The sequence below is a fragment of the Mastomys coucha genome, unplaced genomic scaffold (genome assembly GCF_008632895.1).
Source record: "Mastomys coucha isolate ucsf_1 unplaced genomic scaffold, UCSF_Mcou_1 pScaffold23, whole genome shotgun sequence".
In the NCBI taxonomy this organism is placed as follows: Eukaryota; Metazoa; Chordata; class Mammalia; order Rodentia; family Muridae; genus Mastomys; species Mastomys coucha.
The window spans coordinates 451,167-472,405 of NW_022196906.1; the positions used below are offsets into that span (position 1 = coordinate 451,167).

The window sequence follows — 21,239 nt, forward strand, 5'->3', positions numbered from 1 at the left end:
TATGTTTCTGGGAACGAAAGGCAGACTGTTTCTCAGATTGCTTTCAGTTTCGGTGCTTTTTATGTCCAGAAATCCTGTACAGCCATGGCGGGTGAGTCCTTCCTTTATTTATGCTTGTGTTGAGGGAGTTACATACGGATTTCTGAGAGAAGAGATAACTACTTGGAAGGGCTTCATCAGAGCAGAGTTGTTTGTAAGTCGGAGCTACGGGAGCACATGTTGAAGTAGAGTTCATACAGACACTCTCAAAGGCATTTATACTCAGCATTTACAACTGCGGGAAAGACAGGAAAAAGGATGTGTCTAGACCCTTCCTTTTAGTATTTCCTGTGTTTTAATTTAAATGTTGTCTTTGAATATTTAAATATCCAATAGGTTTAAATATTGAATATGTTTTTCCCAGCTCTGTGGGTGTTTGGTTTTGAGGATGAGAAACTTTACTACAGAACAAAACCTTGCATTTCCTCCATCTTTCTGTTCTGGATCTGAACTACTTTCAGTGCAAGCAAGCCAGCTAGTTTGATTTCTCTATTTCTACACAGAGCTCTCTAGGGGCACTGGCAGTATAAACAAAATGAGGGACAAAATAACTGTAATATGATCATATTATATTATGCTGTGTATGGAATAAAAATGTCCTTTTAAGATATTTACAAAAATGAGCAAAAGTGGAAGGCTCATGAGTGATCTGAAGAAATGTCAGACATCATGTGTCTACGGTTGAATTGCCTGATGGAGCTGTTTCTCTTCTCCGCACCTCTGTTTCCTCCTGTACTGTTGGACAATATAAATGTTCCTGTGGGTTCATAGACAATTTGTCACTCAACTGTCACCCGATTAATTATATTATGATCTCAAAAATGAAAGAAAGATTTAAAAAACAAACAAACAAACAAACAAAAAAACCAGGAAAACCCATGGTCCCATCCTAATGCAGGAAGTATAATTTCTAAGAAGCCTTACAGAGAGTTCTGTTTATTTAGCTATGTGGGTGCTTCTTGTCTGTATTTGAATTTGAAAGCTAGTAGTGTAGAAACAGATATCTAAATACCTTTCCATGTCTAAATGCTATTATTTTTACAGCAAAGAGAACACATGAAAGAGATCCAATCTACAAGTTTAAAGGTTTGGCCAAGGACATGCTGGATGGAGTTTTTGATGACCTCATGGAAAAGAATGTTTTAAATGGAGATGAGTTACTCAAAATAGGGGAAAGTGCGAGTTTCATCCTGAACAAAACTGAGAACCTGGTTGAGAACTTCTTTGAGAAAACAGACATGGCAGGAAAAATACTTGCTGGCCACATTGCCAATTCCCGGGGACAGCTGAGTTTACGTGAGTAGTTCTGGAAATAATGCCATTCATCTCCTTTTCTACTTCGTACAAAACTTCTGTGTTTACTTCTATTCTTAAGGAAATCTAACCTCCCCACATCCCTTAAACTGTTGCTTATCTATTTGTTTAACAGATGAAAAAGGCCTAGATTCATCCAAACTACTTTTCTACTCCTTAATATTTTATTTTTCCCTTAACAATTGCACCATTGATTATGTGCAAAATAAATGACATTTACATATACATTATATTATTGTCTTTCCCTGTCCTAAAACACAGGTATAAGAAAGCAAGCCTCATTGGCTGCTTTATTCATGAAACATATTGATTATGTAAGAAATCACGCATGATAGATGGCAGGTATTCATCAAATATTTAGTCATCTTGATTTTAAAAAAGCAGGGTTTTTTGTTTTGTTTTGTTTTGTATTTTATTTTTTATTAGTTATTTTATTTGTTTACATTTCAAATGTTGTTCCCTCTCCCAGTTTTCCTTCTGCAAGTCTCCCATCTTATCCCCCTCCCCCTGCCTCTATAAGGATGCTCTCCTACCTACCCACCCACACCCATCTCACTACCCTAGCATCCCCCTATGCTGGGGCATCAAGTCTTCACAGGACCAAGGGCCTCCCCTCCCATTGATGCCAGATAAGGGAATCCTCTGCTACATCTGCAGCTAAAGCCATGGGGTTCATCCATGCATAATCTTTGGTTGTTGGTTTAGTCCCTGGGAGTTCTGGGAGATCCAGTTAGTTGTTGTTCTTCCTATGGGGCTACAATCCCCTTCAGCTTCTTCAGTCCTTCCCTATCTCTTCCCTTGGGGTCCTTGTGCTCAGTCTGATGCTTGGTTGCAAGCATAATCATCTGTATTGGTCAGATTCTGGCAGTGTCCCTCCTGTAACCATTATGCTAGGTTCCTGTCAGCATGTGCTTCTTAGCATCAGCAATAGTGTCTGGGTTTAGTGTCTGCAGATGGGATAGATGCCTAGGTAGGGCAGTCTCTAGATGGCTTTACTTTCATTCTCTGCCTCCCTATTTTCAGTCTTACTATATTTTCTTTGAAGAGGAGCAATTCTGGGTTAGAATTTTTGAGAAGGATAGGTGGCCACATCCATCAACTGGGGGCTGTGCCTATCCACTGAATATGGTCACTATGAGTTCTATCTCCCCTGTGTTGGATATTTCAGCTGTCATCCCTGTTGGGTCCTGGGAACCTCTTGCTTTCCTGGCATCTGGAACTTTCTAGTGCCTACCCCAAGTCCCCCATCCCCCACTGCTACACACCTCTGTTCAATTTCCTGATCCTCTGTACCTTCTCCCCCATCTCCTCCGATACCTGTCCTTGACTCCTCTTTTCTTGTGATCTAAGCTTCTGGTCATATCATGGAGATTTTAGACTAATTCTCAGATATAGAATGTTGAATGAGGGAGAGGAGAAGGCCACTCTATTCTTTTAGATGTAGCTCAATTCCAGAGATGAAAATTTCATTGCTTTAATTTCTACTGAAAAAAAAAAAACAAAATAAACAAAGAAAAAACCCCTAAATATGAAGTTTAATGGATCAATAATTTAGCTCTAAAAGAGCAAGTATTGTAAACTTTGTGTATGTAGCTGTCTCATTCATGTCTCAGGTTTTCTATTTTGATAGCACAGCATCAATCGCTGAAGAACAGTGGGTGTTTATGTACTGAATTAAATACTTAATACAAGGTGGCAAGTGGTCCTTGGTCTGCAGGTCCACGATTCTACTCCAGCAAGTGATAAAGAAATGTGTATCTTAAATTCTTGGCATTTTTGTCTGTGTTATTTTTGCTGTATAAAGAACAACTTTAATACAGTCAAGTATATTTTCGTTCTCAGAAAAATAAATGCTATTATAAGGAAACTCTGGGTACACACTTTCTCTACATCTTTATTTATATAATAATCACAGAAAAAAATCTTGTTTCATAGAATCTGTGCCTTCAGTATTTTTTTTTTTTTTTTGGAAAAGGCTAGCATGCCTATAAACAAACCTGAAGCTTGGAAACCAGATGGAACATCCATGCTTTAAAGAGCAACATAGGCATTTATCAGTGCTTTGAGAGGGTTTTCATGTACAAAGGGCCTAGAAATGTTGTTATATTCCTTCAAAAAATTTTTCTGTTAATATTGTTTCAGAATTTTCTGGTGATGAGGATGATGAACCTCAGAAAATATGTATACCTTCTTCTCCATCAGGTAATCACCAGTATCTGACAGACAGTGTAACTATTTGATCTCTACATTTATGTCCCAGGAAAGACTCAGGGAACTGTAGTATTCTACATTTTCATTCTCAGAAGAGACAGCAGTATATAACTACTGAGTTAGGTAGAGTCACTTGACACTGGAGACAGCCAGTTTTTGTTCATATCCAGTAGATGGCCACTCAGACCTGGCAAATGGACAACAGAATTTGGATTCAGGGGTCACTAATAATACAATATATAAAAAAAACTAGGACACAACACTAGAGGAATAGGAATGGGGAAACAAGCAGGAGTTTAAAAGAGATAGTGTTAAACCTGAAAATTGTGAGAGGAAAAGACCAAATCCACAATGTTCAGTTAAGCTGTCCTTTGGGGTGCAGCATGGACTGGCCAACCAGTTACCTCACCCTAGTTAGAGAGTTGACAGGGCAGCCCCTGCCAGCCTCCTGAGATCTTTTATGTAGGAGAGATGAGGTGTTCCCAAGGAATACAATCCAAGGGAAGGAACAAAATTAGGTAAGGGCCTAAATCATGTAAATGGGGTCACAAGTTTAGTGTAGGTTGAAAAAGATTTTTTTTTTTAAATTTACATCACACCTAAGAAACAAGAAAAATATGAACTTATTTATTAACTATCTTAACTGAAAATAGAGCCCTTAGCTTACAGAGCATACTTTTCCTCTTTTGGTCCGAATAGTAGTAAAGGGCATGTTCACAATGCATGTATCAACATGTGGAACTTTATAAAAACATAAGCCAGAAAATATCTTTGAAACAGAATACTGATTATCCTTTTCTTTGTTTACTTCAGACTCTGAAAATGAAATGAAAGACAGCAAAGATGAGGCGCAAGATTTGTTAAAGCAGACATCGTCTTTATCTCTGATGAGTAATTTCACAAAACCCCCTGTTTCATGGGTCTTGTTTATCACTGGGGGGTGGGGGTCACAGGTTTCCTGAATTACTGCAGAGACCACTGCATAGGGTCTCAGAAACTCTGGGGTGTTTTCACCCTCCACCACTAGAAAGTCTTTCAAACCCTGGTTCTCAATTTCTTTTCAGAATCCAGGAGAGAAGTAGAAGATGAAGAAATGAAGATAAATGCTGGAGTGGCCCATGCATCACATCTAATGCTGACAGGTAATGTCTATCCCAGAGTTTATGGTGATATCATTTGAGAAAAAGTAAATTTTCAAAGCTTTCATGGGTTGTGGGACTAGGGTCACAGCCAAGAAGGCCATACAGCAGGACCATCACTATTGCTGACATATGCTGTAATAGCTTATGCTTTTAAATGATGTTAATAACATCTTTAAATTTATAAAATAGTAAAAGTTTCAGAAATTACTAACACAAACAGGATGTAGTTAAGCATGTGTGTATACTGTATTAAAATTTGTTATGTACTTATATAAAAATATCTAACATGGTATGAGTCACATTCTTTGTGTTCACCAAAGAAACAGATGAACTACTGGGGCTTATTAAGGAATTACACTTGTCTAGAAAGGATAGCGATAATGTTTTAGGAATGTTATATTTTCAGAATTTCTGACAAACTAAGGAAAAAAAACCTATGCATTTTTTTTATATTTGTATGCCTACACCATACACTAAGTGGAATACTGAATTTCTGTTCTCAATATTTGGTTTATATAGCAATAAGAGTGGTAGATCAAAACCCCCTCATTACCATTGAGTTTATAATTTAGTGAGTGGTGATATTTGTGTAAACACATAAGAAGTAGTGTAAATTTGTTTAACAGATAAAAGAAAGTGAACTAGACTAGGAAAGCAATTGCATATGTAAGGATGGGTTGAAGGTTGAGAATAGACAAGGAAGGGTATATGTTCAAATGTTTAGCCAATCCCACCGCCAATGAGGAGATATTGTAGAATATACTTCCAAGGTGCAAAGGAAATTTGTGCAAAACTGTATACCTGATACAGGAATGATCTTTCCATGTCACAAGTCCATATGTAAGGTTATAGTATGACAGGGAAGTAGGAAATTAAATGTGAAATAAGTAAAGCTGCTAAGTTCAAAGTCAGAGATGTGATGTGATGCCTATACCTTCTCAGTGGAAAAGGAACATACCATGGTAAATGTATATATGAATATGTGCTCATTTGTGTGCGTGCATTTGTGTGCATGACTGTGAATATGAGTATGTGCATGTGTGTGAATGTATGCATACATGTGTGCATGCATGTGCATGTGTGTGTATGGGTGCGTGTGTGTGTATATGTATGAATGTTTGCATAGGTGTGTTGTGTGCATGTGGGCATGCATATGTGCTTGGGGGCTGGGGTGTTTCTCTCAAAACTGCTTTCATTGTCATTCCTTAAAGATTTGATTAAATATAGATCTACTGATCAGTCCAGTCATCTATGAGATTTAGCCAGTACCCAACACTTGACTGTGTTCCAAGCATGTGCAAAGAGTAGGAAATCCTTTGTGTGTAAGCTGCTTGCATATCATAAATGAGCAAAAAAAAAAAAAAAAAAAAAAAAAAAAAAAGACAACAGATTTGTTGTAGAGCCAAACATTAAACTGATGTGCACTTCCTGTCTCTAGAATGTCCTGAAAGGCTATCCAAGGTTAGAAAATCAAAATATCAATTGTTTAATTCTACTAAATGTTGTTTAACTTCCTTACAAAGTTTAGATCCCTAAGTTTATGTGATTCTAATGTGTTGAACCTGAAAGACTAGACAATGTTGCAAACACCACAAAAGCACAAAACTGTCAGTAATAAACAGAAAACAAAAAAGCAAAAACATCAAGACTTTTGCTTCAGTCGTTCATATATGAATTGGTTTTGACCTTTCATTAGTTTTCTGAGGAGCACCTGTGAGCACTCAAGAATGATGAACTTGGGGCCATAACATGTGTATGACTTATAGAGCAGTGTCAGTTCTTTGGTTCTGTTTTCTCTTTCAGCTCCTCAGGGAATCCAGAGCTCAGAAGTCCAAGATACACTGAAGCTTTGTCCACGTGATCAGTTTTGTAAGATGAAGACAGAAAGGGCAAAAGAGGTGATGAGCTTTGGAAGCGGGGGATTGGAATTAGCCCTTTTAGGCTATACACACAGATTCCTTCAGATACGACAAAGAAAAGTGGACTTCATCTGACCAACTGGTGCTCTTCCTAAATTTTTCTGACTTTTAAATTTTATCTCAAAGTATGTCCTCAAGTCCACCCTACCACATAATCCAAACCATGCCACTAGACAAAATCAATACCTATTCAGACCCTAATATATGTTTTCAGTCTCACATTTCATCAGCAAAGCATAGCTCCATCAGCAACATTTCTGTTGTTCACAACAACTATTTTCATCTGCATTGTATTGATTTTAGAGGTATGGGCAGGTCCCTTTCTCAAATCTCCTGTGTTTGTTAACTGCAGATATATCCAGTGATGGAGAAAGAAGGACGAACACGTCTGGCCCTCATCATCTGCAACAAAAAGTTTGACTACCTTTTTGATCGAGATGATGCTGATACTGACATTTTGAACATGCGAGAACTACTTGAAAACCTTGGATACTCTGTGGTATTAAAAGAAAACCTTACAGCTCAGGTAATGTCCCCAGAGATAGGGGCAACCTTCCCTGTGCTTTTATCAAACTCTCTTTGGGTAGCAACAAGAACACACTATATTTGCTCCAGAACAGGATTCCTGAGTTTTGACCTTCTCCAAAGTATAGTCTCATAGAAAATATTCACAGAATGCCTTGCAATATTATTTTAACAAAACAGGAGGTATTTCTTAAGTGATAGTCTGGGTGTTTCCATTAACTGGTATTCTAAGAGAGACATAAGCTCTGAGCCTTATGAAACTTGCATGACCCAGAGAATAAACACATCAGATTTTAACAGTTTCAGAACAAAATACCTAATCACTGAGAGTTATACAAAGGTTATGATCTCAGTTCTGTCCAAAGCAGCCTGGGCAGATTATTAAAGTATGTAAAACTTGATATTGTTTGATGAGAAAAAAATTTCATATTTCCATTTTTTTCAACATAAACTTCTCTGTGGACCACTTCTTTTAATGAGAATTTTCCAAAACCTAATTGTAATAAAGTTAGTTTCAATTATAATCCATCTCTCAGTCTTTTAAAAAAGTCCGAGATTTTCCTTAAAACCATAGACATGAAAAGTGTGTTAAAAAAAAAAAAAGAAACAAAACTAATGTACCATTTTCTGATGTGATGTAAAAATATAACTTATCTTACCTTTCTACTCTGCCTAAATTACTTGATTCCTAGAAATGTTTAGTGTTTGTGAACTTCCTCTATAACTCATATACAAACTTTATTTGGAGAATGCATTGGGACTGACTCTAGAGTCTTTTTAGGAAATGGAGACAGAGTTAATGCAGTTTGCTGGCCGTCCAGAGCACCAGTCTTCCGACAGCACATTTCTGGTGTTTATGTCCCATGGCATCCTGGAAGGAATCTGTGGGGTGAAGCACAGAAGCAAACAGCCAGATGTTCTTCATGATGACACTATCTTCACAATTTTCAACAACTCTAACTGTCGGAGTCTGAGAAACAAACCCAAGATTCTCATCATGCAGGCCTGCAGAGGCAGTGAGTCAGAGTCAGGATTCTAGCATGTGGCTCTAAACTTTCTTCTATGAGTCTGGCATGCTCCAGTAGACAAGGGGGAGGGGCATTTTAGTACTACTGGTGTGTCCAGTCCAAAAGAAACTACCTTATATCCTACATCTTAAAGAAACAATGAGTATCCTGGGATAATAAGATATATTCCAGTCATTTGTTAATTGGGTAGATGTTGTATTGTTCTTGTCCGTCGGGACTTTCTATAATATATTTTTGAGGTCAGGGAGATGGCTTAGTGAGTAAGAGTGCTCACTGAGCAGGAACAAATCCCAAGAACCTATGTGAAAATGCAGGCATAGCATGTCTTCAGGTAACTCCAGGACTATAAATGGTAGAGACAGGCAGATTACTGATGCTTTGGGAGCAGGTAAGCTCCAGGTTCATTGAGAAACTCTGTCCAAAGAATAAGATGAAGAATGATAGAGGAAAACTATTGACATATTTTTTTCCTTTGGATTCTGAGTGTGCACAAGGAAATGGATGCCTTTCACTCATATATGTATTTGTTTCACACACATGGAACATGTGTACATAAGTATTTGGATTTTCAATAAAATCATATGGCAATGTACAAAATAAGATATATAATGGCATTTTTTATATTTTATGGGCTCTGCAAGAATGTTTGTGTATACATTTGTTTAAGAAGTGTCATCTCTCCTAGGACATAATGGAACTATTTGGGTATGCACAAGCAAAGGGATAGCCACTGCTGATACAGATGAAGAACGTGAGTTGAGATGTAAATGGAATAATACTATAACAAAGGCCCATGTGGAGACAGATTTCATTGCTTTCAAATCTTCTACCCCACGTAAGTGACTTCAAATGTCCCTACTCTATTAGTAGTAGTTTTTATATAATATGCTAGCATGAGAAAATATATTTGCAGTAAACAATCTATGTCTAATTATTGGGACATTTTGGTGGTAGATTGTTTGGGTTTTCATAATTAGATTTGCTTAGAAATGATTAATGTAGACAGGTAGTTTTGGGGAGTCCAAAATTCATATATTTTTACTATAAAAAAGTGAATGCTATTTCATTTTGATTTTCTTTTTAAACATGTTAGTGACATGCATAACCTATCACTTCCCAGAAATCTACCAGTAAAAAAAATCCTAGGCCTACAGCACATACTGTGGAAACTCTTAGCCTATTATTTTCATCAAATTTTAGATATTAGTTAACACTGAAATGTCTGCCATCATATTAATGTAGCCAACAAATGGTTAATGATCTCCCTAAGACAGAGAAATACAGGTGAAATACAACCCAGAAACAAAACATTCCCAGTGGCTGAATGTCAATTTAGGCAAACATCCTTTTAAACAGTCATCTATAACAGGGCTCTACCAAGAATTTAGAGAACAAGACAGCTTCTGACAAGTTTATACAAATCATGGTTCCTTGCACTAATATACTTTGAGAATAAGGTCAAATGTGTGTATGAATCATTTGGAGATTTTGATATGCAGAGTTCAGATTCTGTGTGTCTGCCGTGAGACTTGACATGCAACCTTTCTAATAAATCATGGTGATGTTTCTGCTGCTGATGCATGGCCATATGTAAGCTAAGAGAGATTAGAGCACTCTTCAAGTATTGACCATAGAAGAAAAACTGAACTAAAACTGGTGGCCCACACCTAGATAAGGCACACTTTTTTTTTTTTAATGTGTTGCAATTTTAATGAGATTTTATTGGAAAAAATTCTATACTTTTTGTTGAAACAAAAAGAAATATGTAATCTGCTAAGAACAATAAAGATTTTTTTTTTACTGGTGGAAATAAAGTATAGTACACAAAATTATTTCATTCCTATTGTTCATGTAAAATGTTGTGCTATAATTGGACAAATGAAACACATACTTCACAATAAAAGCAGATGTGGACCCTGACTACTCTGGGTCAATTCTCAGGATTATAAGGCAGACATTAACTGGAAGGAAAACACAGCATATTATAAGATAAATAGTAATAATAACTTTCACTAAGTACTGTAAAGAAATATGGGGCTCACGGCATAAAAAAGGTTACCTACTTCAAGGAAAAGAGGCCATATTCTCCATTATACAGTCAGAGTGCATGGAAGACTAGGAAAATAGAGAAACTTGGAAGAAAAGACAAAGTCCCTTAAGCACCAAATCATGAGAGAAGCCAGATAAGGGAAGTTCTTACAGGAACTTTTATGATAGTAACTTTGGAGGAATTTAAACACTGAAATGATGCAAATGAATGAAATGCAGCATAGTGAGAGTGGATGCAGCAAAGCTTGCCAGACTGCTATTGCAGGACTGAGACCCAGAGATCATAATGATATCATGGAGTGAGGCAAGTCATTAGCTCCAGTAGCTAGTACGGGAAATTAATATGACTCATTGTTTTCGTTGATTTGACTGAGAAGAGATAGGGAATATGGAGGTGATTCATTATCTAGAGTGATTACTACAGTAAAATTATTTAGGTAGGATGTTTTATTTTCCAAAGACTGTACTATATTGTTTCATGTCATGTTAAAATTCTCGTTAGCAGAAACCTATATGGAAGGAAGTACTACAAATATTCTCTGATATGTTATAGATTAAAATGTCAACAAATGTTTTTAAGTTTTTAAGTGACAATTTTAAAGTAAAGATGGGGGAGATTCTACCAGAGAGTTTGAGATGGCATTGGCATAGCTGAAAGCGAAATGATGGATAGAGTTGAGCAACTGTCAATTTCTAGAAGATATCTGCTTTAAAGGTTGAGTTTGGGGATTGCCAAGTTCCAGAATTTGATTTCTTGATGCTAATGACAGAAGGAAACAACAGAAAATTGAGAATAGTGTTAGAAAAGTTCTTGGAATGAGGTTGAAAAAAAACTCTTAAAAATGAAGTCTAAAGATGAAAAAGGTAGATAGTGTGCTTGACTTACAAACTAAAGGAAGGAAAACAAAAAATGAATGAATTTTAGAGTTACCAGTAAGGCTGTCAGAGCTACCAACAAGTTCTAATGTGAATGACAGGCCAGGTGCAGGTGAGGCTTGGTAAATGACATTGCTTTAGGGATTTGGAAATGTTGGGTTGCAAGGAGAAGGGGGCAGGGGACAGGGGGCAGGCCTGTTTTGTGACTTTCGTATAAGATCTATGAGGAGAAGCCAGATACCAGTAGAGTCTTGTGAAAAGAAACTGCCCAGGAAGGAAAGCTTTAAATGCACTCAATGCGAGTTAAGTGGCAGTTGGAGAACTGTTTCAGTGCTTTATCAAGAGAAGCTTAGTGCAAACAGCAGAGAAATGGACTTCTTAAATAGTGGAAAAGTGTGCAAAAAGTTACAGCAGAGCAGCAAGGACTGGTAACAGATGAGAGTTTCTCTTTACCATGAAGTCAGTTCTAGAAGGGCTCTGTGATCTTGCACAGGACTTGCGGGCTGTAGGCTGTAACATTGGGCTCACCTGTGGTGTTATGACAGAGGATGCTCACAGGTTCTCCATGTGTCTTTTATTGAGGTCTCTGCTTTACTCTCTCCTTTGGCTTCCTGTCTTCTGTGAAGCATCCAATCATACTTAGTTCCTAAACTGTCATGCCAGGAGTCTTCATTTTTTTCTCATTCCCATGCCTTAATTTGCAGATAATATTTCTTGGAAGTTAGGCAAGAGTGGCTCTCTCTTCATTTCCAAACTCATTGACTGCTTCAAAAAGTACTGTTGGTGTTATCATTTGGAGGAAGTTTTTCGAAAGGTAAGGGTTTGGTTTTGCTCTTTTATGTCTGCTAAAACAGTTATATGCTAAGAGCCACAAATGGTTTTATTCTAATTATATTTAACAGCCAATTTATTTAAAGAACAAATTTTTAGAATACCACATATAAGCAATACATATTTTCCTAAAACCCTCTGATTTTCAGACTCTTGAGCAGTCACTTTATAATTTCCTAAGTCATTCGGCCTGTATTATATCCAAGGAAAAGCTAAACACTGTTACCCTACACAGCCACATCCCTAATATAACAATTTTTGTTGTTGCTGCTGTTGTTTTTGTTGTTGTTGTTGTTGTTGTTATTGTCATGTAGAGGAGCAAAAGAAGTTCCCTTCTTAGGATATTTATATGGACTTTATTTGCCATTGCAGGTTCAACACTCATTTGAGGTCCCAGGTGAACTGACCCAGATGCCCACTATTGAGAGAGTATCCATGACTCGTTATTTCTACCTTTTTCCTGGGAATTAACCCAGGCAACTCTTATGCAGGTTAATGTATGTAGTGAGTGGATTTGGGAAGCCATCTACATATGTACATAAAATCTGAATAGACTAGAGAATGATGGTGACACACTAGAAATTTGTTACTGGGGATATTCCTTCATGAAGCTGAGGAAAAATCTTGGTTTTATTTGCTTTCATTGTAGTATAATAATTTCATAAGAAATTATAAGTCATCTGGTAGCCAAGTAGAAACCCTCTGAGAATTAGAGTCTTCTTTCTGGAACTTAATCAGTGAAGGAAAATACTTGATTCTGGTGCAAGCACAACCCTCTGTAATTGGAAATACCATGCACAGAAGTTATCTCTTATGAGCACTGCATGTTGCTGAAGCACATACTTTGAGCTTGTGATAAGCATGGTCTGAACCACATGTACACTGAGCAGACATTGCCCCCACTGTGCTGAGGAGGCTGAACCTGCTAACCATCTGCACCTGGGGATCGATGCAGACCACATCCTTTTTGTAGATATATTTCAAACTGCAGAGACCATTCTAGTTGTATCTTAAACTCAGTACTGTGAATGTGCTATCTTTGGAAAGAAAGTGCAAGAATTATAACAAAAGAGTTCTTTTAAGAGACCTATTTTTCCACAAAGAAGTTTTAAACCAAACTTTTTATCTGTTTACTTTCCACAAATATCAGGATCAAAAATATAATTGTAACTGGACCGATGAACAAATGTATCCTGAGACACTGAGTTTCTCATTTTATAAGATTAAATCATGCTCACTACAAAGCAAATATAAAAGTCACATTATTAAAAATAATAAATAATCACTGATACAATTTTTGAAAAAAAATCTTTTTGTAAAGATATTCACTTGGAATGAATTCTGCCTGTTATTGTTTTGTTAGAGCCTTTGATAATGGCAATGCAGTGTGTCCTACACTTTTAATTCTCATGATGTCTATGAAGAATGCACAGCATACTATTGACTCTAACTTCAGCTTTAGAGTTGTTTATTCTTTAATTCGTATACAACTTTTTAAAAAAGGGATATTTTCTTTATTTACATTTCAAATGTTATCCCATTTCCTGGTTCCACCCCCCAGTAGCTCCCATAACCATCCCCCCTCCTCCTGCTTCTATGAGGGTATTTCCCCAACTGCCTACCCACTCCCACCTCCCCAAGCTCGAATTCCCCTACACTGGGGCATCCATCCAGCCTTCACAAGAACAAGGGCCTCTCCTCCCACTGATGCCTGACAATGCCATTCTCTGATACATATGCTACATATGAGCCATGGGTTCCTCCATGTGTACTTCTTGGTTGATGGCATACTCCCTGGGAAATCTGGGGGAGTCTGGTTGGTTGATATTTTTGTTCTTCCTATGGGGTTGCAAACCCCTTCATCTTCTTCAGTTCTTTCTCTAAGTGCTTCATTGGGGACCCTGTGCTTAGGCCAATAGTTGTCTGTGAACATCGCCTCTAAATTGGTCAGGCTCTAGCAGAGCCTCTCAAGGGACAGCTATATCAGGCTTTGGGCAGGAAGCACTTCTTGGGATCCACAATAGTATCTGGATTTGATGATCCACTGGTGGGGCAGCCTCTGGATGGCCTTCCCTTCAGTCTCTGCTCCACACTTTGTGTTTGCTCCCACGAGTATTTTGTTCCCCTTTCTAAGAAGGACTAAAGCACCCACACGTTGGTCTTCCTTCTTTTTGAGCTTCATGTGGTACATGAATTGTATCTTGGGAAATCCGAGCTTTTGGGCTAATACACAGTTATCAGTGAGTATATTCCATATGTGTCCTTTTGTGTTTGAGTTGCCTCGCTCAGGATAATATTTTCTAGTTCCATCCATTTGCCTAAGAATTTCATGTATTCATTAATTTTAATAGCTGAGTAGTACTCCATTGTGTATTCATTCCTCTACTAAAGGACAACTGAGTACTTTCCAGCTTCTGGCTTGTATAAATAAGGATGCTATGAACATAATGGAGCATGTGTGCTTCTTATATGTTGGAGAATCTTTTGGGGATATGTCCAGGAGTGCTATAGCTGGGTCTCAGGTAGTACTATGTCAAATTTTCAAGTACTATTTTGAATAGATAGGAAGACTGTGGACAGCCTTGTTCAGTCCCTGATTTTAGTGGGATTGCTACCTGTTTCCATTCACTTCCATGTTGCCTACTCATTTGCTGAATATCGCTTTTACTATGTTTAGGTATGGGCCTCAAATTCCAGATCTTTCCAAGACTTTTAACATGAACTGATGTTGAATTTTGTCAAATGCTTTTTCAGCTTCTAATGAAATCATAATGTGTGTTTTTTTCCTTGAGATTGTTTATGCAGTGGATTACGTTGATAGATTTCCATATATTGAACCATCCTTGCATCACTGGGATGAAGCCTACTTGATAGTGATGTATGATCCTTTTGATGTGTTCTTTGATTCAATTTCTGAGAATTTTATTGAATATTTTTGCATTGATGTTCATAAAGTTAATTGGTCTAAACTTCTCTTTTTTGTTGGGTCTTTGTGTGGTTTAGGTATAAGTGTAATTGTGGCTTCATAGAATGATTTGGGTAGTTAGTGTTCCTTGTGTTTCTATTTTGTGGAATAGTTTGAAGAGTACTCATATTAGGTTTTCTTTGAAAGTATCATAGAATTCTGCACTAAACCCATCTGGTCCTGGACTTTCTTTGGTTGGGAGACTTTTAATTACTGCTTCTATTTCATTAGGGATTATGAGACTGTTTAGATGATTTATCTGATCTGGATTTAACTTTGGTACATGATATCTGCCTAGAAAACTGTCCTTTTCATCCAGATTTTCCAATTTGGTTCAGTATAGGCTTTTTTAATACCATTTTTTTTTTAATTTCCTTGTTTCGTGTTGCTATCGCTCCCTTTTCATTTCTGATTTTGTTAATTTGGAAACTGTTTCTGTGCCCTCTGGTTAGTCTGGCTAAGGGTTTATCTATTTTGTTGATTTTCTCGAAGAACCAGCTCCTGGTTTGGTTAATTCTTTGTATAGTTCTTTTTGTTTCTACTTGGTTGATTTCAGCCCTGAGTTTGATTATTCCCTGCTATCTACTCCTCTTGAGTATATTTGCTTCTTTTTGTTCTAGAACTTTCAGATGTGCTGTCAAATTGCTGGTATATGCTCTCTCCAGTTTCTTTTTAGAGGCATTTAGGGCTATTTTCATCTTAGCACTACTTTCATTGTGTCCTATAAGTTTTGGTATGATGTCCCTTCATTTTCATTAAACTCGAAAAGGTCTTTAATTTCTTTCTCTATTTCTTTCTTGTCCATATTATCATTGAGTAGAGCATTGTTCAGCTTCCATGTATTTGTGGGTATTCCATTGTTTTTGATGTTATTGAGGACAAACCTCAGTTCATGGTGATCTGTTATTTCAATCTTCTTGTATCTGTTGAGGCCTGTTTTGTGACCAATTACATGGTCAGTTTTGGAGAAGGTACCATGAGGTATTGAGAAGAAGGTATATTATTTTGTTTTAGGATGAAATGTTCTATAAGTATCTATTAAAACCATTTATTTAGTAACTTCTTTTCGTTTCACTGTGTCTCTGTTTAGTTTCTGTTTCCATAATCTGTCCATCACAGAGAGTGGGGTGTTGAAATCTCCCACTGTTATTGTGTGAGGTGCAATGTGTGCTTTGAGCTTTAGTAAAGTTTCTTTTATGAATGTGGGTGCTCTTGCATTTGGAGCATAGATGTTCAGAATTGAGAGTTCATCTTGGTAGATTTTTTTCTTTGATGAGTGTCTTAGTCAGGGTTTCTATTCTTGCACAAACATCTTGACCAAGAAGCAAATTGGGGAGGAAAGGGTTTATTTGGCTTACTTCCTGTTTATCACAAAGGAAGTCAGGACTGGAACTCAAGCAGGTCAGAAAGCAGGAGCTGATGCAGAGGCCATGGAGTGATGTTCCTTACTGGCTTGCCTCTCCTGGCTTGCTCAGCCTGCTCTCTTATAGAACCCAAGACTTCCAGCACAGGGATGGCACCACCCACAAGGGGCTCTACCCCCTTGATCACTAATTAAGAAAATGCCCCACAGCTGGACCTCATGGAGGCACTTCCCCAACTGAAGCTCCCTTCTCTGTGATAACTCTAGCCTATGTCAAGTTGACACACAAAACCAGCCAGTACAATGAGCATGAAGTGTCTTTCCTTGACTTTTTTCATAATTTTGGCTGAAAGTCAATTTTATTTGATCATTAGAATGCGTACTTAACCTTGGGACCTTTTGCTTAGAAATTTTATTCCAGCATTTTACTCTAAGGTAGTGTCTGGTTTTGTTACTGAGGTAGGTTTCCTGTATGCAGCAAAATACTGGGTTCTGTTTACATATCCAGTCTGTTAGTCTATGTTTTTTTTATCGGGGAATTGGTCCATTGATGTTAAGAGCTATTAAGGAATATTAACTGTTGCTTCCTGTTTTTCGTTTGTTGTTGTTGTTAGACATGGAATCATGTTTGTGTGGATATTTTCTTTTGGGTTTGTTGAAAGAAGACTAATTTCTGGCTTTTTTTAGGGTGTAGTTTCCTTTTTAGTGTTGGAGTTCTCCATCTATTATAGAGTTAGAGTTATATCTTTTGTAGAGTTAGATTTGTGGAAAGATATTGTATAAATTTGGTTTTCTCATGGAATATCTTGGTGTCTCCATCTATGTTAATTGAGAGTTTTGCTGGATATGCCCTGATCTGGCATTTGTGTTCTCTTAGGGTCTGTGTGACATCTACCCAGGATGTTCTGGCTTTTATAGTCTCTGTTGAGAAGTCTGATATAATTCTGATAGGTCTGTTTTTAAATACTATTTGACCTTTTTCCCTAACTGTGTTTAATATTCTTTCTTTGTTTTGTGCATTTGGTGTTTTGATTATTAATTGATGGGAACAATTTCTTTTCTTGTCCAATCTATTTGGAGTTCTATAGGCTTCTTGTATGTTTATAGGCATCTCTTTCTTTAGGTTAGAGAAATTTTCTTCTATAATTTTGTTGAAGATATTTACTGGTCATTTACATTGGGAATCTTCACTCTCTTCTATACCTATTATCCTTAGGTTTGGTCTTCTCATTGTGTCTTGGATTTCCTGGATGTTTGGAGCTTTTTGATTTTTGCATTTTCTTTGACTGTTGTGTCAATGTTTTCTATGGTGTCTTCTGTCCCTGAGATTCTCTCTTCTATCTTTTGTATTTTATTGGTGAATCTTGCCTCTATGATTCCAGATCTCTTTCCTTGGTTTTCTTTCTCCAGAGTTGTCTCCTTTTGTGATTTCTTTAATGTTTCTATTTCCATTTTTAGATCCTGGGTTGCTTTGTTCTTTTACCTGTTTGGTTGTGTTTTCTATAATTCTTTAAGGGATTTAGTATTTCCTCTTTAAGGGCTTCTACCTTTTTAACTGTGTTCTCCTGAAACTTTTTAAGGGAATTTTTTATGTCTTTCTTAAACTCCTCAATCATCATCATGAGAAGTGATTTTAGATCTGAATTTTGTTTTTCTGTTGTGATGGTATATCCAGCACTTGTTATAGTCAGAGAACTGGGTTCTAATGATGTCAAATGACATTGGTTTCTGTTGCTTACCTACTTGCCCTTGGCTCTCGATATCTGGTTACCTCTAGAGCTACCTGCCCTTGCTTCCTCTACCTGGAGTCTATCCCTCTTGCGATCCTAGTTTTGTCAGATTTCCTCAGAGTTCTGCTGTCTTAGAGATCCTGTGATTCTGGGATCCTGGGATCCTGAGATCCTGAATGGGTCAGAGCTCCTGGGAGTCAATCTGCTTCTGAGATCCTGAAAACCTGATGTGACCAAGCTCCTGAGATCCTGTGATCCTGGGCCTGTTAGAGCACCTATGATTCTGGGGATGTTAGAGTACCTGAGAGTCATGCTTCCTCTAGGTGTTGTGGGACTGGGTGTGGAGCTCATGTTCAAGGTCTGCTCAGGGCACTAGCTCACACCAGAAGGAACCTGTGTCACTGGCCAGGTGGGGATTTCTGTGTCCCTGGATCCAGCTGGTCCCAACTATTCCAGGTGTTGAGACAGATGTTGTGGCCTCCTCAGGTATGATCCTGGGCATGTTAGAACATCTGGGAGCTTACTCTGGATGCTGTGGAACTGGGTGAGGAGGTAGTACCCAAGGTCTGCTCTGAGCAATGGCTTAGACCAGAAGGATTGCATAAAATTTTTATAGTGATATTTTTATGCCTTTACATTTGTTAAGATGAAGTTAATTTTCTCAGAAGGTATGTCTAAAATGAAATCAGTGTATATAAATAAAATCATTTCTATGTATAATAACCCCCAAATTATGTGCGAAAACTATATGCATATTACTAAAACAGGATAGTCACCAATATACAACAAATGATTGCTCTTAAGATTTCCATACATTCAATAGTATTGAAACATTGTAAAATTCATTGTAGCACTATTAATTAATTACGTGGCTCCTCTGACACCGGTTCCCAGGTGTTACATATTTATACTAATGCTAGCCTCCACAGGTTGATGTGTGCACAGCAGGTTTTTCCTCTATTGCCTAGCATTTGGACGATGGTTTACTATATAGACCACTACCATTGTTTGTCTTGATTTGCTTCTTAGTGGTGAATGTTATGCCATGTTGTGAAGGACTGAGATTTGGTATCATGTGTTGTCCATATTTTCCTCACTTATTCTGATTTTGTATGCCTTTCTGGTAATTTTCATAACAATCTTACAAGTTTTCTTAAAGTTGGTATGAGAGTTCCATGGGATTTAATTATGCTTAGGAATGTGCTCTGCTAATTCATTGTTACTTTTCCTATTTTACCAGGAGTTTTATATTTCTATTTTTATAAACTTCTTGAAATTTTATTTTGAAATTATTTTTTAAGTAAGAGTTGTTTTTTCCCACACAGTTCCCAATCAAGTATTGCTGTGGATGAGAAGAAAAGAAAATTCCAAGATCCCAGGATTTTTAAATGTGTAAAACTTTTCAGTTAGGTATTTTATAGGATATCATAAGGCTAGATAATTTCCATAGGTTATTTTTTGGGGGGAAACCTGACATGTAAAAATTTGCATGAAAAGTATAGATTAGTTCCTTCTTTCCAAATCTCCACACATTTCACTTTATTTTATTAAATTTATATTTGCACATCTCTGTAAAATGAATGAGTGAAAAAGAAAAATACTAAAGAACACATGAATGATACCTTTTGGTGAGCCACTTTCACTTATAAATTAGTAATCAGAATTTATTCACAATGAAGATCTTATCTACAATGAAACTGAGAAATGAAGTGTCTGTTGCATACTGTTGCATATCTAGCTAAAACTATTCCTCTTATAGGAATAAGATAAAGGAGGCTTATTTCCACTGTTTGTCTCTGACATACATGGTTTTCATGCCTAGTGGTCATCTACCATTCTTTTTAATTGGTTTGTTAAGATATACTTGACAAATTTATGCTATGTTTACAATTTTTCTCTTAAATGTTTTAGTAATAAAGATATACTCACACATTTAAGTCTTTGTCTACTAGTATTATTGAAATAAACCCTCAAAACACAAAATACAAGTTTAAAGCATTAAAAGCAATTTTTGACACAAAATATTGTATGCAAAATTGAATTCTTTTGGAACAGGATGTGATGAAGCCCACCTACCTCTATTTTTGTCATCTTGAGGATGTGATATCATTTTTTTACTTCATTGAGCTAAAATTAAAATAATTGTTTATTCTTTGCTTTATAAAATGTTTAAGAATCTTTCTTTTTTGCATAGTAACTGTTAGCTAGTATTTCCTGGAGTTACAAGTTCTATATAGGCACGCCTTGAAGTTGTGAGAGTCACCCCTTCTGAGTGTTCTTCCTTAAGTCATACCAGATCTGTGTTCTGTTTTTAAAAGTGTCCATTAACAGTTCAAGCTTTCTACCTTTTCTACCATGCTTACTGTCTTTTCAATCTATGTTAAATTGATACCTATCAAAAAACATCTCATGAGCATTACTAAATAAAGGTCTGGTAGTCCCCACATCCTTGATTTTTTCCATTTGTTCTGATGGACTCAAACATAGCTAGTTTTTGCCATTTATGTTGCCATATCTTCCCACAAGAATAAAAGTTCCACGAGGGATGTATTTTCCTGTTCTATATTGTGCTATTCCCACTAATTAACACAGTGCTTGACAAAGAGAATATTCTTGATAAGTCTTCATTAGAGAAGGGTATTGAGTAGAAAACATTATATGGTGAATTTTATAATGTGATTTTAGTGGATTTTGTAAGTGTCCTTAACTTATTGAAATAAGAGTGGCTTTACTGCTGGGCAGTAGTGGCGCATACCTTTAATTTCAGTACTTGGGAGGAAGCAGCAGGTGGATTTCTGAGTTCCAGGACAGTCTGGTCTACAGAGTGAGTTCCAGGCCAGCCAGGACAATACAGATAAACCCTGTCTTGGAAAACAAAACAAAAACAAAAAACAAAAACAAAACAAAAAACAAAAAAAGAATTACCTTACTTGAAGATTTTTTTTAAAACTTATTTTATCAAATATATCCATTTGCCCCTTGATTCTTCTTGGTAGCTATTATGTGCCCAGAATATATAATCTGCCTTTTTATTCATTAGTTAATATAAGAGTACAGAATAAACAAGATAGGCAAGTGTTCTACTTACACAGAAATGTTCAACACAGATATCTAAATGTATGGAATTGTAAACTAAACTGAATAATCTTGTTTCACATCTTTCCCATTTCTAGGTCAACCATTTCATCTTCATGTTCACATTTATAAAATAGATCCCTGAATATGTAACTTCAGTCTTCATTCTCTT

General features: G+C 36.8%; 1 protein-coding gene across 3 annotated transcripts; it reads left to right on the forward strand.

Annotated features, from left to right (window-relative positions):
• On the forward strand, positions 1-20,436 carry LOC116073421 (caspase-12). Of its 3 annotated transcripts, none has more exons than XM_031345329.1 (12): positions 1-91; positions 1,084-1,335; positions 3,496-3,555; positions 4,378-4,455; positions 4,629-4,706; positions 6,510-6,604; positions 6,978-7,151; positions 7,932-8,166; positions 8,864-9,013; positions 11,808-11,917; positions 12,307-12,431; positions 19,318-20,436. In XM_031345329.1, exons 1-11 carry the CDS (start codon positions 85-87, stop codon positions 12,403-12,405), a joined length of 1,338 nt encoding a protein of 445 aa, XP_031201189.1. In that variant the 5' UTR covers positions 1-84; the 3' UTR covers positions 12,406-12,431; positions 19,318-20,436. The 3 variants fall into 3 exon arrangements, with proteins under 3 accessions (XP_031201189.1, XP_031201190.1, XP_031201188.1); XM_031345330.1 differs by having other exon boundaries at positions 12,307-12,425; XM_031345328.1 differs by lacking the exon at positions 19,318-20,436 and having other exon boundaries at positions 12,307-13,228.
• The last annotated feature ends 803 nt before the right edge of the window (positions 20,437-21,239 follow it).